At 42.7% G+C, this 9289-nt stretch overlaps 1 protein-coding gene across 3 annotated transcripts in view; it reads left to right on the plus strand.

The window, feature by feature from the left end:
• The window catches only part of NADSYN1 (NAD synthetase 1), a 42478-nt gene extending 33591 nt beyond the window's left edge, over positions 1–8887 (plus strand). For 2 of the 3 annotated variants that reach the window (XM_074997439.1, XM_074997440.1), the window contains 4 exons: positions 1503–1572; positions 2350–2478; positions 4934–5110; positions 7076–8887. In XM_074997439.1, the coding sequence (XP_074853540.1) occupies positions 1503–1572; positions 2350–2478; positions 4934–5110; positions 7076–7129 (430 nt within the window). In that variant the 3' untranslated portion in view covers positions 7130–8887. Of the gene's footprint in view, positions 1–1502; positions 1573–2349; positions 2479–4931; positions 5111–7075 lie in introns of all 3 variants that reach the window. The other variant, XR_012645990.1, reaches the window with a different exon arrangement.
• Positions 8888–9289: the final 402 nt, after the last annotated feature.

A 9289-nucleotide genomic window follows, 5' to 3' on the forward strand; every position in this document is an offset into this window, starting at 1 on the left:
CTGCAAAAAGTTCTAGAGACAGAAACTTGTTGTAATACACATCCAAAGTGTATGGGCTGGACCCTGTGCTGGCTGGGGGAAGAGTGCTGTTGGGGGCGGGGCCAAGCCCTATGCTGGCTGGGGGTGGGTGGGGCTGGCACAGTGTGGGGGGCAGTAGGGGTTCTGTTGGGGAGCTTGGCTGGACTCCATGGTGGGAGTGGGAGGGGCTGGGACTACCCTGGCGTGTGTGCGGAGGGCTCTGTTAGGGGGTTGGGCTGGACCAGGCCATGTGCTGGGGAGGGAAGGGGCTGGGATGGTGTGTATGTAGGGGTGGTGGTGGGGGGCACTCCCTCAGGGGCTAGGCCAGGCCCTGTGCTGGCCAAGGCAGGGGCTGGAGCTGGCACAGTATGGGACGGGAAGAACCTGGGAGATCCTTTCCTGGACAGACAGACAGATGGACGCAGCAAAAATACTACATATAATTTAGGGGTAAATTAGAGGAAAATAACAGCACAGAACACTGAGAGCCAGCACTGCTGGCTGTAAACAAACTTTATGGGACCATGGGAAACTTAGCCACATCCATGATAAGTGGTTGTCCGGATAACTAAAATCACGCTGGATTACAGATATTGCCTGCCTAGAGAGGTTCAACCTACAGTATTTTCCTTACATGGATTTTTCTCTGAGCCCTGGAAAGCCTAATAGTACTGTTAATATTGACCATCTAGAACTACCAAAGCTCTTTAGTCTTTAATCCAGCTTTCAAACAAGCATATATCATGGTTCTTGGAAAATAAATCCCAGTGAATATTTGTTAAGAAAGTTGTGCCCTAATTGTGCTAGTAACTATATTTAAACTTGCTTTCAAGTAGGGTTGTATCTACACTAGGGTTTATTTTTGGCAACTTTTTCTAACATTGCTAACACCAGCTGGTTGTAAAAGCACCGAAGTTGCTAGTGCATATAATGCTGCAGTGATTGCCTAGGTTTTACACTATGTTATTTAAACAGGATGGTGTTAAGGCTGTCAGCTTCAGGACAGTTCTATAGTAGTCTTCCCAATGTTGGTACTCTCACGGGGGCTTTGGCAAAAACTCCCTGTAGGCAAGGCTATGCTCTGTTTCAGCCTTAGCCTGGACAAACATACAGGTGGATGCAGGCCTGTTAGTTTATGCTCCAGTCACAGAAACAGCAAATAATCAAAAACTTCATTTGCAGAACTGGTGGTTGCTGTGGTGCTGTACCTGAATCCTCAGGGCCTTATTCCATTTATATTCACTCATGACCCAGGCAAATATATTATGACTGGGCTTTTACTATAGGTATCAGCCTGTGTTCCTGGGGGAGCTTGTGACACAAATAGCACTATTCATCTCATAGATATTCCCATTTTCTTTTCACAGTCATTTTGCAGGTTGTGTCCTGAAATGGACTTGAATGAAGCACTTGATTTTTAGCCAGCCATACAGTTAATGTGATTGGTTAGAATGAATGTTTGTTTGTTTTTTTCCCCTACACAGCATTATGTGTGCTCCACCAACTGCAGAATTAGAGCCCCTTGTGGATGGACAGGTGTCTCAAACTGATGAGGTAATGCACAGTCACGTTAAAATGCTTTTACAAGTTCTATCCACAACTTGAGTTTTGTTCAGTAGCATGGCCGTTGCCCCTGCCCCACCCCTTTCCCAACTGTGACGGGGGTACGTTTCTCTCCTTCTGTAGCGGCTCAATAGTCATTCCACAAAACAGCTGTTTTGAAACAGCTAAGAGTTTCAAAAGTAACTGTTGCTTTTGGGTGCCATTGTGAGTTTGAATGTTCCACTCAAGACATCTTTAAGGGATCTGTATTTCAGAGGGTGGGGGTGTAGCTCTTTTGAAAAATAAGTCCCTTTTAAGGCCTCTCAGGTTAGCCGCAAAATGGAGTCACTCAAAGTCACTAGTTGCTTTTGGAAATACTGGCTCCAGAACTTTGTTTTCTTATTCTTTTTGTTTGGTTGGGTGTGAGATGGTTCAAACTTAGCGAACATCCCTGAAATGAAGGATGGTGGATGATAAGCCAGAGCCAAATGTAGATCTTTATCGTCAAGCAGAATGCTTAAAGCTGGGTTTATTTTTCTGGCAGGAAATGTGTGGTCAGGCAACACAAAGGAAAAATCTTTTATTCAAGAAGTGTTCTTCCTAGCTAGCTGCAATATATTCCCATAAACATTTCTGACCTTTGGAGCAGAGTCCTTCTTTTAAATGGAGATTGATTTTCAATTTGGCATTTCCCTGATTAACTCAACTCATTATAGTGTCCTATGAAATAATTCATTTTGTCTCATATGTTATACATTTTCAGTGCATTTTCTGTGTGTTTGATTTCAGGAAGATATGGGGGTGACGTATACAGAGCTTTCAATCTATGGCAAACTAAGGAAGATAGCCAAGGCTGGACCTTACAGCATGTTTTGTAAACTGATCAATATGTGGAAGGGGATCTGTACCCCAAGGGAGGTAAAAATAAAAAAAAAAAATCTTGTATTAAAAATCCTCCATTAATGGAATTTGTGCTTAGAAAAAGATCATGTGTAGTTTTCATAATATAAGAGGAAGAGCTTAATCAATTTCCTTGTATTTAAAAATATTTAAAAAGAGAGAATACTACATTTCAAGAGAAATCTCTCTGTGGAAATGAGCCCACCAACACTGATCACATGCTTCTGTTTTCGCTAAGATTTAACTTCCACTTTTTAAAGGAGCCTTTTTGCCTCTTACTGCTTCTTTCAGTTTGTAGTTAAGCCATCGTGGCACTTTTTTGTTCTCTTATAATGTTTTTTAATGTGGGGTATACGCCTTAAGTTGACCCTCTGTTATGATGCCTTTAAAAAGTGTCCATGCAGCCGTGCCACAGTTAGTGCCCTAACACAGTCTAGCACTTGTAGCTGCCTGGAGTGAGCACTCTGCAGGACAAGTGGGAGCTGCAAGGCAGAAGCTGAGGGGCACAGGAGCACTTCAGGGCAGGGAGACTCAGCTTCAGCTTCAGGAGCAGGCAGGAGGTATGGACGGCTGCAGGTGGTGGGAGCCTGTGGTGTGGAGAGCTCAGGAGGAGCAGTGTGCAGCTGCACCACTGGCCAGAGACAAGTGGCACTTCCGCTGGCAGTGCAGCTGCCTGCTGCTCCTCTGAGTCCTGCAGCTCACAGGATAACAACACTGCTCATTGCTGCCTGGTGAATGGCAGCTTGGTGCAGCCCATTGGGGTTCTGGCCACCACAGATGATATGCACCACACAATGGCTAGTGCACCATAAAATGTGGGGCAGTTTGGTGTCCCAGATTTCACGGTGCTCCACGCAGCTGAGTAGTTTGCATTTCAGTAGGGATGGCCCTGCATGCAGCTCGCAGAGCTGTGACTTCTGGCACTGTACGTTTTAATTTTTGTTTAACTAAATTATTCATTTTTGTGTAGTTCCTCTTTTTGAAGTTAAATGCTGTAGCGTAGGACTGCTGTGGTGTTTTCCCTGCCAGAGAGATGTTACATTTAATTATAATATGGTCCTTATTACCAAGTGGTCCAGCTATGTTCACATTTTGTACCAGAGCCTGCTCTCCACTTGGGACTAAATCAAGAATTGCTTCCTCTCTTGCTGGTTCCAGGACAAGCTGCACCAAGAGGCAGTCATTTAAGGTGTCAAGAAACTTAATCTCTGCATCCTGTCCTGAGGTGACATGTACCCAGTCAATCTGGGACAGCTGAAATCCCTCCTTATTGCTGAGTTTATTTTAATAGTATCTCTGATCTCCCTGAGCATTTCACAGTCAGTATCACCATCCTGGTCAGGTAGTCTTAAATATAGCTATCCCTAGAAATTCTGTGGTACAGTTTGGTTTATTTAAGATTTTTATTTCATTTATTCTATACTTTTTCACATATAGTGTCCCTCTGCCACCAGCACAACCTATTTGTCCTTCTGATCTATTTTGTACCCTGTTATTTCTGTGTCCCATTGATTACCCTCATTCCATCAAGTTTCTGTGATGCCTATTGAGTCAATATCCTGACTTGATGACCTAGAATGCCTCTCATTCATTTTGTTATTTAGTATTGTTATATCAGCATTTTAAAATTGTCACTTTTTAGCTATGTGCCATTACATGATGCAATTGTATAGGACTCTTTTTCATGTGACTGTTTCTGTTCAGAACCTACCTGTATTTCACCATACTCTACCCTCTCCTGCTTACTAGGATGTAGAGAATTTCCATTAATAGAACATCCCCCTGAGAGATAATTCTGTCCAAACCCCATACTCTGCTTTCCTGCAGCCCTCAGTTTAAAAGCTACCGTATGATCTTTCTAATTTTGAGTGCCAGCAGTCTGGTTCCATTTTCATTAAGATGGAGCCCATCCTTCCTGTATAAGTTCCCCTTTTCCCCAAAGTTTACCCAGTTCTTAATAAATCTAAACCCCTCCTCCCTACACCATTATCTTATCCACACATTGAGACCCAACAATTCTGCTTGTCTGACTTGCCCTGTGTTTGGAACTGGAAGCATTCCAGAGAATTCTAACATGGAAGTTGGACTTCAGTTTCTTACCTAGTAGCCCAAGCTGGGACTCCAGGACTCCTCGCCTATCATTCCCTTTGCTGTTGGTACTTACATGTACCAGGAGCACTCGCTTCTCCCCAGCACACACATAAATCTATCTAAACGTCTCAGGAGATCTGCAACTTTTGCACGAGCCAGGCAAGTCATCATGAGGTTATCCCAATCAGTGCAAACCCAGCTATCTATGTTTAGCTAGCTAATATGACTAGTTTCCTTTGTGGTAAGATACGTTAATAGTGGTCACTGATATATATAAATTGGGATTTGTGAATTAGCTCTTTCCAGAATAACTTGCCATCTAGAATTGTGTTTTAAGTTCTGAGACATTTCAGTTGACCTGAGTCTGTGTTTTGTATACCAGGTGGCATCCAAGGTTAAGCATTTTTTCAGGATGTACTCCATTAACAGACATAAAATGACCACCCTCACCCCTGCCTATCATGCTGAAAACTACAGTCCTGATGACAACCGATTTGACCTGAGACCTTTCCTTTACAACTCCTCCTGGGCCTGGCAGTTCAGGTCTATAGACAAACAGGTAAGCATGGTTCAGTTCTTCTCTAGGTGTATTTTAAATGACTTGTGAGAGGATAAGTCCAGTTACAGTACGTCTACAGAAGCAAGATTCCTATGATCTAATTCTTTGGAGAATATAATAACTTTAAATGCTCCTGTCACAGAGATGCGGAGGTATGTTTGGGGGAGGGTGGTGGGACCGGAGGCAGCCCAACAGTAGGGAGGGGAATGCTACCCAGCCCTACTCTGCTCCAGTCCAACCCCAGCCCCCAGTTACAACCTGGCCAGGGTTCCAAACCTGGCTCTGGCCTCAGCCCCTAGTCCTAGCTATGAGTCTGGCCACAGGCTCAGCTTTTTTACCCATGTGCATGTGTCCCCAGACCACCTGACTTCAGCCATGGCTCTGGAGCAGGAGGGAACAAGGTTTTTAGGGCACAACCCTAAAATGTTTGGGGACTGCTGATGTTCATGGACTTTGTGCCCATTCAGAGCCCCAATGAAGTCAACAGGCCAGCACACAGTAAACAGGAGTTTATCTACATGGACCTGATTGCAGGGTAGAGACCTAAAATAGTCTGACAAATTCAGTAAGAGGTAGGAAATTCAGAGTAAAGGTGTCTGTGTATCTTTACAGTATCCCCCCTTGTTGAACCTTGAAGTCAATGGAATTACACCAAGGATTAATTTATCCTTGGATACCTGGGAAAAGCAACTATTCTTAGACTAGCCACTGTGTGGGGTGTAGGGGATTAAGTGGTAGATGTAACAATGACTTGCTTGACTTTCTGTGGATGTCAGTCACAACCTTAATATTATTTCATTACATTTTCTTTTACCAAAGTGCTTGGCTGAAAAATTTTAACATGTCTGAGTGTTCACTGCCAAAGATTTTATATTTCAGTTGCTTTTAAGAATATGTTTACATACACAATAAATTATTAATTGCCACCTGTACGAAATGTCAGGCATGCAGGAATAGAATCTAATTCCCTGGAAACCTGGAATAAAACGAACCATATGCTGCATTCCTTTTTTAGCATCACCATACAACTCATAATTTTGGGCCTTCTCCCATTCAAGCCCAACTCTTTTTGGCTTCAGGGGGAACTGGAGTTGATATGTTTGTAGGGTCAGACTCTAAAAATCTGGCCTCATTTTGTGCTTGGGACTATTTATGGGCACAGCGAGTATCACTTAGACTTGTAATGACTCAGTGTATTGGCATATGGTTCTCTGTAATAGGACTTGTGCCTGCAGGTGTTTGTTTAAAAAAGAAATCCATTCCTTAGTTTTTGCTTATCGAATTAGTTACAGCAGCAGCCTGTGCTGGTAACTTTCAGAAAGTTTTTCATGAGACTGGGAATAAGGGCCTCTTGTTATAGTGAAAGTCAAAGCTAGTCTATTTTGAGAAGTGAGTGCACTAAAAGTTTCCGTTGGCCTGGAAACTCTGTGTTCACAGACCACGTAGTGATAATTCCCAAGAGAATCATTGTCTGGGACAGTGTGTTGACTATTGTGTTCCTGTGTTTATAGCACAAAACCCAGTGACAAAGTTTTAATTGGAGAGAGCTTGGTACAGTAGTTTCATTCAGATTCACCAGACCTGCTGTTATAGCTCATTTCATCGTCTAGTACAAAGGGTCTGTCACCTTGATACAGCTATCAATGAGAGGAAATTCCCACATGGTGTAGCTCTGATACCACCTTCCCTGGATCTGGCTTGGAAAGAAGGATGTGTGGCTGGAGCTCTGTACTCTACTGCTACCTGACTGCCAAAATGGGCCTTGAGCAGCTGTGAGGTGACTGGGGCCTGGGCTGAGGCAGAGCCAGCTCCAAGGAGTAGGGATTGGGCACAGCTGAGAACCCAGCCTATGGCTTATTGTTCCTCTGTTCATTGTTTATTACACCAGCTGTTTGCGCAAATCTTAATTTAATAGAAGAAATTAGATGCCATTTGTTTTTACTTCTGGACCATGTTTACTTACAGGTTTACAATCTAGAAAGTAAGGAAGGAAAGCCTGTACTTGAAGATATGGACTGACGACTTTCCGCTTTTATACTACAGACTTAGCATATGTCTTCACTACAGGAAAGATCAACCCTGTTGTGGTTGATCTGCCAGAGTTTGATTCAGTGTGCCTAGTAGGGATGCACTAAATTGAACTTACAGGGCTCCTGCATCAGTGCCAGTAGTCATGCCCCTGGTTTAGAAGTAAGAGAAATCAACGGGAGCTCATACTCCCATCTACCTCCCTTAGCGGAGACAGCGTGGAAGCCTGAATTAAGGTACATCAGCTCTGGAATCATAGAATTCTAAGGCTGGAAGGGACTTCAGGAGATCATATAGTCCAGCCTCCCGCCTAAAGCAGGATCAATACCAACTAAATCATCCCAGCCAGGACCATGTCTAGCGGGGACTTAAAAACCTCTCGGGATGGAGTTTCCACCACCTCTCTCTATAATGCATTCCAGTGCTTCACCACCCTCCTGGTGAAATAGTTTTTCCTAATATCCAACCTACACCTCTCCCTCTGTAACTTCAGACCATTGCTCCTTGTTCTGCCATCTGTCATCACTGAGAACAGTCTCTCTCCATCCCCTTTAGAACCTTCATTCAGGAAGTTGAAGGCTGCTATCAAATTGCCCCTCAGTCTTTCAGCAGACTCTAGCTATGTAGTAAATGCAGCTGAAATTGCGTACCTTAATTTGATCTTTCACTGTAGTGTAGACCTGCCCTTAGAAGCGGGTACTTATTACTAATGTGGGGACAAGAGTATTGGCGCTGATGCACCCTGTAAGTTTGATTTAGCGTGTCCCTATTAGGTGCCCTAAATTAAACTCCAGAAGGTTAACCATGGCAGGGTTGCTCTTCCCCATAGGGAAGAATGTAACCTCGTCTACAAACAGAACAAGGATAGAGTATGTTCTGAAGATCAGCACATTCCAGTGTTTGAACAGACTACAGAACTGGTCTATCTGTTTGTTACCAGTTATATTTGTAATTAATCAAACTCAAATTAGTTTGGACAAATAAAGCCATATTGTTCCTGATTCTGAATGGTTTGTTTGAGCTCTTTGTACGTGGAGTATGATTGGTCACATACTTTACGTGGTCTTGGCTGAAGCTTTTACAGTATAAAAATAAATATTGGATTTTTGGGTTTTAATTTTTGGATGACTTATCATTCTCAATTCATTAATATTTTCACAAAACCTATAGGTTGTCTGCGTGCATGGAAATAACAAGTGATATGATCCCTGCAATCATAGAAACCAAGCTCAGGGCTTGTGTGTGAAAGTGTGTGTACACATATAAAATTTGACTGGCCCTTATGAATAGTCTGCATGTGTTTTTTGTCTAACATGTTGAACTGAAATTAAAAATCTTTATTGTCTCTGGCACATGCTGCTGTGAAAATATTTTTCATTATGTAATAAATTCACATTTTATAATACTAATTGGCTCTATTGGTAACATTTTTGTTTATATAAAATTAACTAACTCATCTGGTTTAGTGTTTGAAACCTAAGATCTTAATTCGAAAAGGTATTTGAGTCTGGACAAATTTTACATACATGAGTAGTTTTTAATGTGGCCCAGGTCAGCAATCCTAAGGTCTATTTCTGGCTCTGCCAGTTCTTTGTTGTGTAACATTTGAAATTCACTTTAACCTCTGTAAGTTTGTTTTGTCATTCCTAAAATAGGTGTAATGCGTAGTTGATATAATGCTGAATGCACTCTCAGATAAAAAGCTACGCCATTCTTATCTGCAAAGCTTTATTAAAAGAGGAACTGCAAATAAAATTTGGCCGACGTCCATTTTTCCATCTTGATGTTTTATAACAAGAACCAGTATACATGACATGAAAAATGTTCCCTCAGTGCCCAGCATCTTTGAGAAAAAAGATGAGCAAAAGCCTGGTGTTGGGGACAACATTTCTTTTCCCACTTCACCTGTTGCTGCTGTCCAATGCTGAGGGTTCACTGCTGTCAGAAAGTAAGTGAAAGTGGTTGCTTTCCTTGCCTGTTTTGTCACTATGGTCAGGCCTACGCTACTGGAGAAAGTCAACCTAAGATACCCAACTCCGCACTGAGGTAATCAGTGGGAGAAGTTCTCCTATCGATTTCCCTTACTCTTCACAACCCAGTGGAATACCAGAGTTGACTGGGGGTGTAGAAAGGGGAAAGAGCCACTATCAG

Source organism: Carettochelys insculpta, chromosome 6 (assembly GCF_033958435.1).
Source record: "Carettochelys insculpta isolate YL-2023 chromosome 6, ASM3395843v1, whole genome shotgun sequence".
NCBI classification, from domain to species: domain Eukaryota; kingdom Metazoa; phylum Chordata; order Testudines; family Carettochelyidae; genus Carettochelys; species Carettochelys insculpta.